At 38.5% G+C, this 17,320-nt stretch overlaps 1 protein-coding gene across 1 annotated transcript in view; it reads left to right on the top strand.

Annotated features, from left to right (window-relative positions):
• Positions 1 to 8,479, top strand: part of IPO5 (importin 5) — a 43,817-nt gene extending 35,338 nt beyond the window's left edge. The window contains exons 22-26 of the mRNA XM_054162936.1: positions 433 to 555; positions 1,183 to 1,402; positions 3,755 to 3,983; positions 4,661 to 4,802; positions 7,401 to 8,479. Coding sequence (XP_054018911.1) covers positions 433 to 555; positions 1,183 to 1,402; positions 3,755 to 3,983; positions 4,661 to 4,802; positions 7,401 to 7,487 — 801 coding nt within the window. The 3' untranslated portion in view covers positions 7,488 to 8,479. The remainder of the gene's footprint in view (positions 1 to 432; positions 556 to 1,182; positions 1,403 to 3,754; positions 3,984 to 4,660; positions 4,803 to 7,400) is intronic.
• The last annotated feature ends 8,841 nt before the right edge of the window (positions 8,480 to 17,320 follow it).

The raw sequence follows: 17,320 nt of genomic DNA, 5'->3' as shown, positions 1-17,320 counted from the left end.
CCTCTTCTAATGAGGAAAGTTGGGACTGTTCAGCCTGGAGTAGAGGAGGCTCTGGGGAGACTTTCTTCTGGCTTTTCAATATGTATAAAGGGGGTTCACTTGAAAGATGGAGAGAGACCTTTTACTGGCACCCGTTTACCGGACCAGAGGCAATGAGTATAGGTCTAGACGGAACATAAGGAAGAATTTTTTTTGCAATGAAACAGGTTGCCCATGGAAGTTGTGGATATCCCATCTCAGGAAGCATTAATGGTTAGGTTGGATGGGGTTTCGAGCAACCTCATCTAATGAAAAAATGGACTTTAAAAGACTGGGTTTACAAAAATGAGTGAGTGAACCACTTCATTAGTTTAAAGACCTTAGAATTTCATGTTACTTCCACCATTTTAAAGATTGTTGGTATTGAAGTGACTTGTATCCCTTTCTTATCAGGATGACAACGACGTTTATATTTTGACTAAAGTATCAGACATTTTGCACTCAATATTCAGCAGTTATAAGGAGAAGGTACTGCCATGGTTTGAAAGGCTGCTTCCACTAATTGTCAACCTAATTGTAAGTACCTTGCTTTCTTTTAATTTGACTTAGATTCCATTCTGGTATGTTTGTAAACTTGGTAGATAGAATGTAGTGATTACTGCTTTACAAAATAGAGGCAGCTGAAGGTTTATTCTGGATCAAGCACAAAATTGTTAGCCGATGTTTTTGAAACAGCTGCATTGTTGTGCTACTTCTAATGTGTTGCAAGACTCAGGATCACTGATATACAAAGTTATTTTGAGAAATTTGATTTGCCTGGGAGTGTCAAATGTTAAAAGCTATTTCAAGAGGGCTAAAAAAGTGTTGCAGACTGTTGGGGAAAATTGAAATTGAAAGAGGTAATTTAGTGTGAAATGGAGGTAAAGGATTCAGCCTAAAAATCATGATGCTTTTGATTAGCTCAAACATTCGCCTGGATTTTTGTTTTACGATGTTGCTGCACATACTCCTACAGAAAACTCAGTGTTTGTAAAAATGAATTTGGTCCATGAAGATTTTAACAAAAATACCAGACCACTGTTGCTACGATCGTTCTGTTGATACAGTCATTGACTTGATGGACGGACTATTCCATGGATAAGGAATTGGCTGGAGAAATGAGCAGTTTTAAGGTGGCTTAAATGTTACCTGTTTTTGATGCAGTGTCCACATAGGCCATGGCCGGACAGGCAGTGGGGACTATGCATTTTTGACGATATCGTAGAGCACTGCAGCCCCTACTCGTTCAAATACGCTGAATACTTCCTGAGGCCAATGCTACAGTCGATATGTGACAATAGCCCAGAGATTAGGCAAGCAGCTGCCTATGGTGTTGGAGTTATGGCACAATTTGGTGGGGACAGCTATCGTCCTTTTTGCACAGGTGGGTACAAACCTCTGATGAAAACTGAATTTGTGATTTGGGGAGTGGGTGTTGGTAGGAAAAAAAATAAAGTTTTGGTTAATACTGTCTCTTCCCTTTGAGAGTGAAATAGATTGCTAGCATAACCTGTTTGGTAGACCAGTGATGATTAGCAAAGTTACCGGAGTTCCTTGGGCTTGTAATGATGTTCTGCTTAATAGCACTTCTGTTGTAACACTTGCTGCTTAACAAGACGTGATATACATCATCTTTTAAATTCTTATGAACATGTCAAGCCTATTTTTCAATTCATGAAAATTAGTTTTCTGGTACACACCTGTCTCGTAGTTGCTTGTTAATACTAATATAGTTACATACCTATGGAAACCTCTTTGGATGCCTGGAAAAATTATACAAGTGACTGGTATTAAGGAGCTGCTTAGAATACGACTAATGTGGCTCTGGTTTCTGTGGCCCAAGACATGAAATGAGTGTCCTAGTGCCTATCAGAAACGCTTTGCTTGCTTTCTGAATATCTTGAGTTTCTCCAAAACTTCAAAATTGTCTTGAATTTAAATTTCTGTCTGCTGGCACTCTTCTTGCCAGTCAATGAATTTAGTGTTCTACACCCATCATCAGAGGTTTCTTTTCTTTTTTTAATTATAAACGTAGTCTGCTGTTTCAAATATGTATTTCAACTGAATCTTGAATGAAAACTAAATTCAGTGATGAGAGAAAATAAGAACTGTGTGCTAGGGATAAATTAGGGCTTTAAGATGAGTCTTAAATCAGTAGAGGTCAAGGCAGTTCTGATTTTGGAGTTTTGGGGGATTTTAGCATCTGTTGAAGTCTTACTTTTAATTCATTAGACTTTACCTTGGCCCACTTAGTTTTAACAATATTGATCCTTTGTATTTGGACAAATAATCTTTGATTAAACCCAGACACTTGGCTTTTCCTTTAGCTGGATGTTTAGATAAAATCTTTTTACTTCACATAATACAGCTTATTAGCAGGCACCTCAAAAATTCTTTCACATGTACACGAAAGAACTTTGTTTATTTTAATCAATGGAGATGTGTTATGATCAGAAACAAAGTTTGTGAGCTTTTATTTATAATTTCATTTCTTTACTGATATGTAGCACTGACATGTTGTTCTGTTGCAAGTTTGTAGCAGTATGTTAAAGTCTCAAGACTATTCAGAAAAAGCAGATACATTAATGTGGGTGGGTTTGGCTCTCAGTTGGAAAAATACAGCATAAAGGTAGCTTGCAAAATAGAGAAGAGCTGCATTATGATGAAACAAAAAGAATTAAATAGATGAAGTAAGTAGAAAATAAATAAGGTTTAAGGGAAGTCTACAGAAAATCAACTAATGTTTTAAATGTGGTTACAAAAATTATGTGACTGTCAACATTTTCTACTATGTGTGTTTTTTATAGCTGCTCAGTTCTTCAAAAATTAATTGAGGTTAATATAGCTGCTGCAAAGCTGCCACTTACTCATCAAAATGAAATAGTGTGACATCTTGCTCTTCCTTAGTAATTTGAGTTAGTTTGAAGTGTGTTTTCTGCACAATTCCACAACCTGTTTTCTTTGCTGATACAGAATTTCACAGCTTGAGCGTCTTTAGCAAAAGAATACAAGGGCAGTTGTTCCTGTGTGCATGTAGAGTACTCTGAAGTCTGCTTGGATACTAGTAGCTAAAAATATAAATGTTCACTTAGAAGTGTGTATGTGGTTACCCACATAACTATTAAAATAGAATTGCTATTAACCTAGTCAGAAAATTGTCAGGTTTTCTCCCAAATGAGGTTACTCCTATGGCCTTTTCCTATTGCTCATTGTTGTGGTGTGTCTGTGTACATACATAGATACCTATATATAATGTCCACAAACAATGGATGTACAGTTGGCATATGCTGTAGCCATGCACTACAGTCCAAATTAATGTGAATGTCACTGCATCAGTGCTTTTCATCATCACATGATCATAGGTCCTGTAACATTAAGAAGATAATGCTTGTTACCAATTTTTTTACTATAAATGATGATGTCTTGTAAATCGTAGGCTGTATAACTCCAGTTGAGTGACACAGGAATTTCATGTTTTTAATATCTTAACTCAAAAAGCAAATTCAAACACGCAGTAGCCATTTACTTGTGTTTTCTTGGATAGTTTTCCCTGTTTTTCCTGTAATTATGATTGAGCAGGGAAGAGCCTAGAAGCAATGGGATGTTGGGATTTTGGTGCTTGGGCCACAAAATAGCCCATTTTTTACTATGTGCAGTAGTCTCATGTAGAATTTATGATGTTAACAGAATGTAACTTGATTGTGCATTAAACTTTTTTCTGTTGTTTAACAATTAGAGGCGCTTCCATTGCTGGTGAGAGTCATTCAGTCACCAGATGCCAAAACCAAAGAGAATGTCAATGCAACAGAGAACTGCATTTCAGCTGTAGGAAAGATAATGAAGTTCAAGCCTGACTGTGTAAATGTGGAAGAAGTCCTGCCGCATTGGTTGTCATGGCTTCCACTTCATGAAGATAAAGAGGAAGCTGTTCATACCTTCAGTTATCTATGTGATTTAATTGAGAGGTAAGGGAAAGCCTTGACGTTAATGCAAAAAGTCAGACTGCTTGCAGGTTCTTTCCTTTCATTCGTTTTCCAAAAGACAGAATCTGTTAATATGCATATGCTTTGGAGAAGATCATTTGGAATGTCAGAACTAAGTCTTCCATGATGTCACAGCCTCTGCATTCCAACAGTGGTAGGTGGCAGGGCTTGGAAGTGGATCATGTTTTCCACTCAGATCCTTGGTTTCCAGTACTGTACATCGATACTTGGCATGGAAAGAGGGAACAGAACTGTTAGTTGCTGTGTCAGTGAGTGCTGGTGGACAGCTGAAGTCACTGGTGCTCTTGATGCAAGTAACACAACCTCCTCCCCCTTGCAGTAGTGAGCAAGAGAGGAACAAGCCCTTTTAGGCTTCTGTCACACTATTTACAGTTCCATCTGCATGGAACTCCGCTGTTCTGTAAGGTTCGGAACTTCTTGCTGATAAAGTGTAGACTGGTTAAATATTAAAAGGAGAGAGAACATTTGGTCAGCAGGCAGCAAAGCTACACACTTACTCACCTGAGTGAAACTTAGGTGTAAATAAGCAACTTTAGAATAATGTATTCCAAAATCGCTGAACTTACATGTAAAATGTTTGCACAAATTGATGTTTAAGTAAAAATGTTAATTTGTAGTATATATTTTGATTGTAACAGCAACAATCCAGTTGTCCTTGGTCCCAACAACTCTAACCTTCCCAGAATATTTGGAATAATTGCTGACGGTGTAATTCATGAAGCTATTAAACATGAAGATCCATGTACCAAGCGGTTGGCTAATGTGGTTCGTCAAGTGCAGGTAAAGAAAGGCTTGCTTTGGTCAAAAGGGCACATTTAGAACCTGCTTTCAGAACTAGCTGAACTGTTAACTTCAAGAGCCTTAGAAAATAATGCTTCAGACAGTGATCTTTGAGTTCTTTGGACGTTCCTTGAACCATTAATGATAAAATTTGGTAACATTTACACTTGATTAAAGTCTGTCTCTTCTGATAAACTTCAGAAACTTATTAATTTTGAAAACAAAGTTAAGATATTCAGCTAGCTGACTAACATGCTAGGTAGTATCATTGTTTGCAGGCATTTTCTGACTTGGAAAAAAAAAATTAAAGTCCAGAGAGAAATCTGCTTCTCTTTGTATCAGTGAACTGCACTGCAGGATTTGATTCAGCATGTGATTCCTGTAAGTCCCCAGCACCCTGTGGTGACCTACTCATAAAGCAAAGGCTTGGGATCTTTGCTAAAGAACAAGTGCAAACCACAATTTTACTATTGCCCTCTCTAATCCAGTGCAATGTTTTCCCTGCCTTCAGGGAACTGCCTCAAGGTTCATTTCGTATGTCATAGTGAGTACTTACAGTGATGGGGATGTCCAAGTATTTAAACTGCACCTCTCAACAATATTGGAAGTGATAGAGCTCACAGGGCAGAAATGATCCGGGGCCAAATATAATCAGGTGGATGTGCTTGACAGTTGCAGCACCTAATGATGTAGTAGTGTGCCTGGCAAGGATATAGCATAGAGGATTTGGAGCAGCAGTAGTTCAATTATTGTCCATTCTACCTGGCATGCTTTGGCAAAATTTTGGTTCAGAATTTCAGGAATACTTCATTTTGGAAAGGATTCACTTGGATGAGTGTATCAACCCATGAGATGTATTATCTCTGGTAGAAAATGGCTTGTTGAAACTGAAGGCATAAAAATGAAACCAAGAAAAGTTTTAAAGTGAAAAGTGACTGCTCTAGATTCCGTCTGGCAAATGGGAGTCCTTGGTGTTAGACTTCAAGTCTGGGTGTGGAATTTTGTATTTGAGTATGCTAAAGCATTTGTTTCACTTAAATGCTCAAGGCTAGGTGGTTATTTTTAACAGTACAATGGATCATAGACATGTAGATAAGTTGTATATAGCAAAGTCTTGCTTTGAGCAGGAATGATAGGAATGGATATATGACTTCTGTGTTGGTTAAATGATTTATCTTCAGGTGGGGGGGGTGGGGAGGAAGTGAGGTAGATGATAAAATTTGTGTACTCAAAAAAACAATTTTCGTATGCTGTTACCAATCCTGTCTCTCTTCACATGTAGCACTTTGACATAGCAAAGCACTGTAAATATTTTATACTGCAGTAAGAACTTTTAAAGGCTGTGTAGTTGCTAGCAGTCTGCCTGCTACAGCCTCCCAGATTGCAGGCGAAAGACTAGTCTTCTTATAATATCAATAAGCTGTTCCACTCCCAACATCTGGCATGAGAAACACTATGGCCATAATTGGAATGAAACTTTCCCTTGTGCTTAAGCGTTCTCAGGCCAGAAAGAGTTCAGTGTGGAGTATCAATTTAAATGTGTCAGAAAAGCAGGAAGAACACATTTATTTCTGCAATATTCCATCATACATTGAGTCTAAAATGCCTAATATTAATTAAAAACTAAGAACACCCAAACTCAATGGCTTCTTCAAATTCTGAGAATCTTTTTTTTTCTTTGAAGTATGTGAGAAAAGGGTATTTTAATAGAACGGAACATAAAATATGCCCAATATAAATTAAAAACTCCTTTTTCTTATTCACTTCAAGTATACTGCTGTCACAAAAGCCACTTTAAAGATTTAGCGCAGATCACCTACAATGTTTTTTCCCTGTCATTATCCTTCTAAAGAAAGCAGGGTGCCAGTTGCTTCCAGCTTCTGTTGATAAGTGAATAAATACTTTTCCAACCTTTTTAACTTTTCAGCATTTTCTGGTCCCATTAAAGCCAATCTCTACTGATGTTTACTTGAAAAGCTGGTGTCTCAGCTGAGGGCTGTGGTGACACAGCAAAGGTATACTGAGGTGCAGTGTGGGTTTGCATATAGCCAGGTAGATGCTCTGTGTATGTTCTCTCCTCTGTGGGAAGTAGTTTATTGTTACTTTCCCTAAAGAGAATTCTGTGTGTTGGCAGCAGATTTTTGTGTGCACACACATGGTGTGTGTAGCAGGTCATGCTGTAATCACAATGCTCCCTTTCTCTGGATGCACCAGTGCCCAAAAAACACTTGCATTTAAGCATGGTTCAGTTTTGCCTGAACATTGATACTTCAACATCAGTGCAAATCATTTAAGCTATGGTTAATTAAGAGGTGTCAGTTGTCATTTGACCCACTTAATTACAGGGAGTTCGAAGAGTTTCAGATCAATTACTCTGATGCTATTTACCCAGCATTTGCTCCTGTTTAGCATTTTAGAGCATCTCTGGCTGAAGCTGCGTAGGACTGTGTGTAGCTGAATATTTTGGTCTGTTTCTTTTTGGTATGTATTGCAGGATTAAGCCTGGTGAATGTTGAGGTTTGTAAAGGTAGGAAAGTTTATAATGTGCCTTAGAAACGCGTCAGCCTACAAAAAGACAACTTCTTGTTTGTTTTCTAGACATCTGGAGGACTGTGGACAGAATGCATATCACATCTCAATGCAGATCAACAGGCAGCCATACAGGAGCTCCTGAACTCTGCTTGAAGGGCCTTAATTATCTGGAAGAAAACTAACTGCAAATAAACGTTTACCCTATTGCTTAGATTTCTTTTGTTTCTTTTTTGGGTAAAACCAGAACTGGTACTGTGTGTAGGCCATTCTGCAACCTACAGGCAGTGGCAGCAAGAAGAAGCATTCTTTCAGAATGATGTTTAAATCGATTTCTATCCCACAACATGGAAGAAGTTTCCTGTAAACCCTACAATAGCACTGAAGAGTATTTTTCTAACTATATAAGCCATCCATATGATGGTGAAAGGGAAACAAGATGAATTTTCTCACTAGACATAATGAATTAAGAAACAGCTTTAAGATCTTCAGCAGTAGATGTACGTTGTAACAGATAAACGTTTCTCTACATCTAGTGTTAATTGTATTAATTGGAGTATGAGTCTTTGTAGGGTAGAAAGTGTCCTTCTGCCCAACAAGTTAGTAGATCAAAAGATGAAAAACTGAAGACAAACATCGAGCATGAAGACCTCATTGATCGCACTTTCAGATTCACCAAAACAGCTTGTACTGTGACTCAATGAGGAAAGCTGTTCAGCTTCCAGCCCTTGAATGTGAAGTCTTTGGCATGTCTGACAGTATCTCATTCACTCCTCAATAAATTACATTGAAACACAAGAAGCTTGTGTAGAAGTTCAGTGATGTGTGGTTCCTTTAATTTCCTCTTGTGAAAGATGCAAGTAACAAACTATACAAAACCATGACTTGATATTTGAAACTTTGTATACTGTTGCCTACTACAGATTTTATGCATTTTTGTTTCTTGACTTTTTAACAAATTTTTCACCCAAGTGTATGGAATGGAAACCTAATGGCATTCCTCTTATGATGGTAAATTTACATATCTTGGCTTAATGCTTGCCATGTTCAGATGCAGTTGCATTTCATAATTTATCAAATGTAGTGTTGTTCCAGCTACAAGTGTGCAACATGCTCTGGCAGTCCAGCAATACTATTACAGTAGTCTGTGTTATATTCGAAACAGTCCTTTGACTGACCTGAAAGAGTCAACTTTCCAAGTCTTTTTGGTACTGCAAGAGCATTCACTGTTTACCAGCTGCCATAGCAGCAAACATAGGCATAAAGTATCTGGTTTCTGATAAAGGTGAGTGAAGTTTTTGCGCTCATTTACTTTGAAGACATTAGTATATGCACTGATCTTAAACTTTAGTGGTTCTAGGAAGCATTCAAGTTGCCACACAATAGACTCTTAAAACATACAAATGGTTTTGAAGAAGGTGTAAGCTGTTTTTCTTTATAACAAAAGATAGAACTTTACATGTAATAACTTCCTGTCTTAGTAAAGAACAAACTTAGTTTTGCCTCTCAAAATGTCTCAATAAAACCCCAAACAAAAAAGGAGTATAGGATGAAGTGAACTAGAACCAGCCCAGGACCATTATATCCAAATACCTGTGACACGAACTGACATAAGCCTAGTAGGGGTTGACACCTGTTAGTTTAGAGGCAGCTGAAACAATGTAACAAAATAACCTGCTGCCAGTTTCCACTCTGTTAAATAGTGTTAATCCTGGATTTACAGAAGTTCAGGTATTTGTATGTCTGGAAAATGAACTGTGAGGATTAGATACCAGTACTGTAAGAGAACTAGCTAATATTAGGTCAGTTATGTCAAGCATGGGCCTTGACTGCAAAAACTGGGCTCGCTCCAATCTTGCTTGTTGGGATTTTTTTCTTTTTTCAAGTAGTCTTTACTTAAATTTCCCCTCAGTCTAAAGCATTTAAGTTTTTCCCTGCAGCTTGCTTTTTGTCCTTTTTCTCAAAGCTTCATGCTTAGATTTTTTTTTTCCCCCACCCCCTTTCCCTTCTTTGGACTACCATAATGTGGAGAAAATAGTAGCATATTTGGTATTTCTCAGAAATGGCATCAGCTTTGGCTTCCTGTAATCTAAGAGAGCAGCATGTAGGATGCTTTAATAGGCTTCAATCTTCTTTTCCTTTCTTTCAACCCAAGTAACTGAGAACAAATGGAACTAGGAGATGGGGTTGCTCTATGTACCAGAGCCAGCACAGAAGCAATTGCCCAAAGCTGCTTTGCCTCATTAACTATCTTTTGTCAATGAAAAGGGCACAGAGTGACTGACTGAAAGCCTGACAGGTAGGTCAGTTCCAGTGGATTACCTGGAAATCTCATCTTGCCTGTCCACACTGAATTTGTCAGGGTGTATTCAAAAGCTGCTGTAGCATTTTCTCTACTCAAGCAAGGTTTAAAAACTGCATTTTCTCTCCATACATTTTAAAGCTGTTTGAACCACTAATCCTATCTTTTCAGGTTTCTTAACTGATGTTTGCAGTACAGAATTTTTAAGTGCTTGGACAAGTCTTACCTTTCACAGTACTGAATTACTGTTGCCCAAATAAAGTGTGGAAGAACAGTAGCTCTATTGGCAGCTATCAAAAAATAAAAAGTAATCCTTCTGAAGGAGCTGAAGGAATCCAGCATGGGTGGTGATATGGGAAGGGCTGTAGTCGTCTTTAGGCCATTTGTCCTGAATATAACTCCAGTCATGCTTTATCAAAATGCTCAGCCATCATTTATGGTTAAGAGATGACCTGCTGTAGCATAAAGAGCAATGCAAAAAAAACCCTGCTCTGCTCTGGCAGAACAGGGGGACTGAGTCCACCCTAGACATCATGCAAAAGTGTTCAAAGTTGTACTTTAACAACAAAAGTCAAGTAGAAACACTTCATGCTTGGGACACAGTATTCCAGCACTGTCATTTCATTAGTTAAAGTGTTTGCTTTCAAAAGTAGTTCATCTCCTGAAACATAGGGGAGTTCTCATCCAAACATACCTGTTCTTAATATTTTGAAGGTGAAATGACTTTTTGTTTGTAGCTCTAGGTTGTTAATGCAGATAAATGTCTAGTCTCCTTTGCCTGGCGTTGTCTACAAGATCTCCCTTGGAATCCTGTGCAAAATCTATGTAAGAAAATTTCTTTAGACTGTGTTCTCAGCACAGGAGTTTGTGTACTGCTGTGGCGTTCTGTCATTGCTTTTTGTCTACAGAGACTTCAAAGTAATGCTGAGTACAAGGGCTCATTTCCCAGCATAGAACAGTTGTTACTATGCCGAATGTCTGTTGTTCTCTACACATCTACATCTCTGTCTTATGTATACAGTACTTGTGCAAGAGTAAGACGTGTTGCACAGTTGGAATTTTTGATGAAATAAAGAATTAAGGAAGGTGAATTTCCTAATGGCTCTGTGTATGCATGTGTGTACCAGCTGTGCAGCTGCCTTGGGCTCTTGAGCTGGAGCTTTATTTTTGCCTCAGGGGTATCTATGGAGGTGCACACATATACCAAGTCTTCCAAATACAATGAGAATGCTATTAATACAAAAGCCAAGTATTTGCCACCCCATGCCTTTTTCCAACTTTGCAGTATTTTACTTGGCATCTTCGGAGAGCAGCCTTAGCCTTTGCTGTTCAGTCATTCAGTCTACTCTTACTTGGCTAACTTAGCCAGTTGTACTTAACCTGTATGGGGCTTGATGGTGTCTTAGAACTGAAGAACTGCATTTTTTACCTTCCTAGAAGCAGTAAACAGGATCTAAGATGTACAGTAGAGGTAATTTCCCTTTTTGGATTATCATAATTTGTATTGCTTCAAGAACATATTGCGGGGTGCCTTACTATCTGTTGAGACTTTATAGGCTCAATATTGGATAAAAGTCATGGGATTCATCTCACTTGATACTGTATGTCTGTAACCAAGTTGGTACATAAATGTCTGCAGCCCCATTAAGTGAAGGGGGCGGGGGTGAGTGTTTCTAGATGATATTGTTGTCATAAGTGTTTTGAGACCGAGGGAGACTACCATCTGAGTTGATGCTGATAGATGAGAAATTGTTAGTACCTCAGGTAGATTGTGGGATGATGTTTATTATTGGTAGTTCAGTGGCTTACTGAACAGTCTCAGTAGTTGTTCTCTAATGCAAATACTTGGGAATACTTTGATTTCCTGAAATCTTATTCATAGAAGCAACCAATTAAAAAAAAAATAATAGAAAATCCTTTCTGCAAAAGTCATGTGGGCCCCCTCTTGCTTTCTCATGGCAGCTGTCGAGGAGACTTCACTGACTCCTGAAGTGTTTCACACTGACAGGTAAATTACCTGCTATTTAATCCCTATTGAAATTTGTGATTTAGAAAACACCCCTGCTTCTGAAGAGTGTAAGCCACCTTCATTCATACCTCCTTTTGTCATCAAGTTCGTTCAGTTTCTCTCTGGTTTATAATAGCTTCATACTAGCATGCTATTGACGTGCTATTCATGTGGAATAACAAGTTTGTGCCTCATTGCCACTACCAAACTAACCTTCCTTTTTCACAGGAGCCCTGTTCAACAGATGTAATCTACAGCTATAGGCCAGAAGCCAAATATTTGATTTGATTATAGTTCAGGAAGAGGTTTCTACAGCCTCCTTTCTGACACAGAAGAGATGCGAGGAATGGAGGCCTGGTCAGAACATGAGAAATGCGGGTTTGTCGCTGGAGCTTTAGAACACTTTTCTGTATCAGAGTATTCATTTTCCAAAGGCAATGTCTTGTTCTTTCACAGCCCAGGAGGACCAGATGTTTGGTCTTTACACTTGTTATGAATTCACAGATTTTGCTCACAGAATTGGCTCTGATCTTTCTAATTACCTGCTAGAGAAGAAACCACTTAGCCTCTCAGCTGCTCTGAGTTTATGTAGAAAGTCAGCCTGGGATGATGGTCTCTGAGCACTCTTGCAAGGCTGGAGATAGTGTGAAATTCATGTCTTTGCTTTGGAGACAAGGAATGGTAATTTTTGTTCTGGGGAGACTTGTTTCTGCAATCTCTATGAGTTATTTTATTCTAGTTAGGACCAGGGATACTTCCCCCGCCCCTCCTCCCCCCCCCCCCCTTTTCAGGAAGACAAGATAGGACCTAGTGTATTTGGGTTTTAATGATTTTGCTTTCTTACTCGAGGCTGTCCATTACTTGCTTCTGGTGCAGGGAATTTTTGCAACTGCTAAACCATGAAATCAGAATGGTTTTGAGTTCATTACTGGCACCACTCTTGTTTTAAGAATAACTTGTGATAACACTAGATGCCCACAAATGCTTGTAGTGGTGTTTCACCTATTTAGCAATAGATACTTTACCAGTAAGCAGTGAATGCTTTAAGGGGTTGTGGGTGGCTGGGTGATTTTTGGTAGGATGTGATGTCCTGAGGCACTGGTTGCTGGAATGGAATTCTCTTCCAGAAAAGTGGGAGGAATACATGTTAGCAAACACTTCCCAAGGGGACATAGTGAAGTATTCCTGAGTTAGTGGTAACTGACTAGAATTGAAAGTGTAACTTGAGAGAGTTTTACAGGCTGTTACCTGTTTCTCATTTTCCGAACATCATTACCACTCCTTTCTACCCTTCATGGATGATCGCTGTCTTTTGTGGGTGAGGAAGGAGTTAAATAGCATTTCTTCAGCTTTCTCTTTCTGCATTGTGTGATTGCTGCCTTTTTAAAAAAGTAATAATAGAAAGTTACATTTTAAATCTGAAGCATATTTTTCTCATGTAGTATGAGGAAAAATAACTGCACTGTCCTATCTTCTGGTGACAGGATTTGATGTAGATTAATGAAAAGTTTTAATGCTCAGTTCATACACTATTTTAAAAACTAGAGCAAATATTGCACCCCAAAAATGCTTGGAATAAAACAAATGTCTTGGATTCAGAATAGTGAAAAATACAATCATAGCACAAGCTCTTGAATTGGGGAATCTAACCTTTCCAGGAGCACTTGAAGTAAAATTGCACAGCATCACTGTGTTTAAATATCCGAGAATAAAATGCCAAGTGACATTTTTTATGTGGAGTCTTATCTGTTCAGGAGTTGGTATTCCTGGAAACAAACAAATCTGAAAACCACCAACCCCTCCAAAACTGCCAATTTTTGCCTGTAGTGTGAAGAAGTGTGATGTGGTCTCTCACCAGTTCTGTGCTCCAGCTAAAGTTTCTTCTGGCCAGTAGATGGAGACAATACGACTGAGGATGAGAAGGCCGTACACTTGTACGGGGGAAGTTTGCTGTTTTACAGTCTGGGGTTTTGGAAGGGTGTTTCTTAATAGGACAAATTAATAGACAGAGTTATTCTATAAATTCTGTTTACTGGAAACCTGTGCACAGAGTAGAATTTGTCAGGAACTGCCTATTTCAGCCTTAGACAAAGAAAACAATGAGAAAGGGGGAGTATTCTATCAACACAGATTTAAGCAGGTTGTCTCCCTATTCCTGTTTTCCCCATTATTAAAATGTCTGAAAAAAAGTACATGCCTGTGCCTGAACACCTCACTGCTGAGGTGCTGTAGCAACCTTCTCCTTGCTGCTATGAAGGTGAACTTTGTTTTCTGAACCTGCCCCTCTCCTCAGCCAGGCTTTTGTTCAAGGTGGCCTGACAGTGTCTGCGAGCACATGAAAAGAAGTGGCAGCTGAGGTTTTGTATGACCAGGAAAAAAGTTTGGATTCTTGTTCTTAAAGTTAATAGAAGCTTGAAGACATGGTGCTGAAGATGGCTGAGTGTGATAAAAGAATAAATTTCAATTAGAAAGTTAAAAAGAGAGACCTGCCCCCCCCAGTTATGAAATCTGAAACAATGGACTCTTTGTCATCAGTGCTATTAAAATCTTTTAACAGTATTTATTACCCTCCAAGTTGCTGGAACTGGACTCCTCTCATCTCTCTTATGCCTTAACAAAAAACCAGAGCTCTGAGTAGTTGCCCACTGTGCATTCTATAGACAATGTTTTACAGGTCCTACCATAAATGCAGTGGATAGCTTTTGTCCTACTTCATGTTTCACCCGCCCTCTCTGTAGTGTTTGGTTTCCTGGAATCTGGGTCCCTTGCTAGTCCTTTAGAAAAGATGGTCTGGTTTTTGTTGGTATGTTTTGGCAGCCTACCTTTCATGTTTGGCACAACTGCCAATGTTTTTCCTTAGGAAAAGGGCAATAAAAAATAATAAATAAACCACACCAAACTACTACCTTCCTGACACCAAATGACCTGGACTTTGTGCCTAAAGTGTAAGACTCGGACACCTAAATATTTTCTTTTGCCTGTGTGCTGAAATACCACCCCTAACTTTAAAAATGCAAGCAAGCTTCTAACAGATCATCTTAAAAAGAATCCTAATTAATTTCTGCCCAAATTCTAAATTTCAGTATTACTGCTGTAATTATGGTGGAAGAGCAGGATTGTTTTGGTTGGAAAAAGGGCAAAGCTAAATGACACTAGACTGGTTTTCCTTGTAAGAATTCCTCTTCCTTCCTAAGGAGGGTATTAAGCAGCAGGTGCTGCACTTGTCACTACCTGGGCTGTGCAGTGTAAACATCTGTGCACCTAGATCTTGACTTTGTATGCAATCCTAATGCTGGCACCAGAAAAGTGATATAGCAGAACTGGAAAAGCTGAGCAAGAGGTGGGAAATTAAGTATGCAGTGCTGCTATCTGAGGTGAAACTAAAGAGGTTAGGGTTCTTTCTGACTGGAAAAAGGGCAACTCCAAGGGAAATAGAACAAATACCTACACAGATGTAACAAGAAGCAACAAGAAATATTTTTTCATATACTGCCATTAAAGCACAAAGCTAATTTCTCATAAAGGTATCTGGAAGTATAAGAATTGGACCAATTATTAAAGAGTAGGTGTGCGAATGGTTAATAAACAAGGTAATCCAGAGGAAACTATTTCCTCAAGAAGTCCATAAATTGTTGGTTGTCAGAAGCTGCAAGAGGAGTCCAGGGGAAGATTCACTCTATATTTGTCCCATCTCTTGTGTTCTTTCCCTCAAGCTCCCTCACTGTATCTCTCGTTAGAGACGGAGTTCTCTGATCAAGCTTCATGTGACCATTTTTACACATCCATTGTTACAGCACTCCTGACTTTTTCCCTTTCTAGTTTCGTTTGTACAGATCAGAATTTCCGGTCTGTTTACATGGGGCTCTGAGATACAAAGAATTCTTCACCCAGGGTGATAACAGAATCAGCTAGAACAGGAATCACTTCGTATACAATGTATCTCAGTGCTAATATTCATGCAGACATTGGCTCTGAGAAGGAGAAAAGCGTTCTTACCTTGACATTTGGGAGCATTATGTGGATTCTAAATACAAGGCAGAGAGGGAAAACAATTAAATAAAAACCTAATAAAATGTTGGGAGTTTTTTCCCTTCAGTTTGAAGGAGCTAGCAGATTTTTCACGCATTCAGATGTGGCAAATGCTGAATTTTAGTCACTTGCACAAAGGATCAAAGTGCAGAAGGCATGCAGTGAGGCACTCTGGCTTTCCCTTGTAGAAGATTAAACCATTTTAATATTTGGGCAGTTTTATAAGAACTGCAGCTCCTTTGTTACTGAGCTGCCTCTTTAGGAGGAGAGAATTGCAGCAGGAAATAGGGATTAAGATTTCCTCCCCCGTGGCAGAGGGAGATAGGGAGATGTGCAATACTCAGTGCTGTCAGCAACTGCTAAGGGAACAGACTAAGCAGGGGACGGTGAAACAAACAAAAATATTGCAGAAAATAATGTATTTACCACGGGATGATAGACATCATCATTATAAATAACTGATTAAATTTAGTACAGGCTATTACTGAAACTGGTGCTTTAAAACATTTCCTGGGAACTATTCTGATTAAGCCTGCCCTACTTCAGCAGAGTGAATTCAATTCAGTTGTATGTTAAGCTCATGTTCAATTTGAATTCTAATATGTAAAAAATACTAGTTTTCTTTTCATTTTTTTTTTCTCTAGTTAAGTTGTAAATAACAAATGATCGCTATAGAAAATTAACAAATGATCACTATAGAAAATTAAGATTTTTTTTTTGAAGGACAAATGTGTCAGAAAGGTTCCTGCTAAACCAGAAGTTTTCATTCTGTGTTTCATTGTCAGAAGCAAACAGTGAATCTTACCTTTCAAATATTTATGAAGTGGAAAACTGTAAAATAAACTGAAAGACCATAGAACACCAAAAAAAGTACTAGCAGTAACAGATAGAGGGGAATTTTTTTGTCTCTTAAGTAGAGTGGGAAAATTATTGAATTGGAAGGAATGGTAATGAATTATGAACACCGTGTGGGTGGGAACACATACAACTTTCAGTTGCACCCTGCACTGCAGAAAAATAAGAGACTCTAAACAAAGCCTATTCCTGGTCCATCTTTCAGCATCAGAAGAGCAGGAAATAAGACGGTATCACTCACACCTAAACCTTGCAGGCAGAGCCCAAGTTGCTACAGACACAGAACAGGTTAAATAGGATCTTGGACAGCAATAGACCCGCTAATGCATTTACATAGTGAAGAACATGACCAGCAGTTCTTGCCTGTTATGGGCAAATTGACAGGAGCTATGGGAGGAAAAGAGTACTTAGCCTTTAAGGAAAACTTCCCTTCCTAATTTGAAAGTAGACTATAGCAGAAAGTAGACTATGTCATTGCAGATGATTTTTCTCATCAGTAAAGTGGAAATGATGCTTCATATTTGTTTAGTCTAAATCTTACTTTTTTTGAGCAGCTATTTCGTTTTCATTGACTGGAATTTTATTTCTGGGAAGAACAACTTTAGTGGGAGGAAAATATAATAGGCAGGAAAATGAATGCTTTTCAAGCCTCTAATAATTTGATTATTTTATTTTATTAAGCATAAATGATGCAAATCTTGCTATGCTTTCTGCAGTGAAATATTATTTCTGTGAATTATTTAATAAGTTTCACTTTCTTAACCAGGAAGCTTCACAAATCCATTTAGAGGAAGG

Source organism: Dryobates pubescens, chromosome 7 (genome assembly GCF_014839835.1).
Source record: "Dryobates pubescens isolate bDryPub1 chromosome 7, bDryPub1.pri, whole genome shotgun sequence".
Taxonomy (NCBI): Eukaryota; Metazoa; Chordata; class Aves; order Piciformes; family Picidae; genus Dryobates; species Dryobates pubescens.
The sequence above is the reverse complement of the archived record's forward strand: the minus strand, read 5'-3'. Positions and strand labels throughout refer to the sequence as shown.